This window comes from Cucumis melo, chromosome 3 (assembly GCF_025177605.1).
Source record: "Cucumis melo cultivar AY chromosome 3, USDA_Cmelo_AY_1.0, whole genome shotgun sequence".
NCBI lineage: Eukaryota > Viridiplantae > Streptophyta > Magnoliopsida > Cucurbitales > Cucurbitaceae > Cucumis > Cucumis melo.
In genome coordinates, this window is record NC_066859.1 from 11448950 (window position 1) to 11449865 (window position 916).

A 916-nucleotide genomic window follows, 5' to 3' on the forward strand; every position below is an offset into this window, starting at 1 on the left:
TTCCAAAGGGGAAATTGGTCTCTTCTCTATTTCTTTCACTAATTATGAAAACAATTTATATTATTACAATTTGAATCCAAAAGAAAGATCGAAAATGAGTCAAAATTGGTATGATAAATCGACATGGAGGATAAGCAATTATATGTGCCCTAAATTCAATCTCAATCGCGAAACGTACAAGCTCCGATCGGAAAAAATAAGAGTCGAGGCTAGATCGAACCTTTTCCAAGCTTCTCAACCCCATCAACGGCGATGCCGGAGCGCTGAACAGAATCGAAGAGCGGCAGAACCATCTTCCGGTAGTAAATAGGGCGGGAGAGCTCTTCAGCGAGATCAATCCGAACATCGGAGACGCCGATCTCCTTCAAACGGTGGCCAAGCTTTACGCCGACGCGAGAGGCGACTTTGGAATCCCAGAAATTGTTGGATCGAGGAAAGCGGTGGAGTTTGGAGCGGTAATAGGCGACGAATTCCTGCTCGGAGGAAGAAGCCATGGCGATGATGGAGGAGGTGGCTGGATTGGTGACCTGGGCGGTGATTTTCCGGCAGGAAAGAACAAGGCGGAGGAGGTGGTTTTGGTTAATGGACATGATGAGGAACTGGGCGTATTTATTAGGGCTTCAAAATCGCCTTCTATTATCTTCTCCCATTGAACTTTGTTTGAACAATTTGGAAATCATAATTTTATATTGGAGAATTTTTTTATTTTTAACCTTTTTTTATTTCCAAAACTAACCTTTTTAGAAAAATCTAATTTTCCCAACCTCTTTTAAGCTTTTATATCAAAGGTCTCTTATATTTAAAAAATCTATTTTATCACTAAGGAGTATTTTTAGAAAATTGGTTTTTTTTTTTAAATAATGGTAAAAGTAGGATAATATGAAAAGAAATTTAAAAAATATGTTATAATCCTAGA

At 38.6% G+C, this 916-nt stretch overlaps 1 protein-coding gene across 1 annotated transcript; it reads right to left on the reverse strand.

Annotated features, from left to right (window-relative positions):
* On the reverse strand, positions 1-676 carry LOC103488672 (uncharacterized). The gene has a single exon (XM_017044615.2). It carries the CDS (start codon positions 588-590, stop codon positions 210-212), a length of 381 nt encoding a protein of 126 aa, XP_016900104.2. The 5' UTR covers positions 591-676; the 3' UTR covers positions 1-209.
* Positions 677-916: the final 240 nt, after the last annotated feature.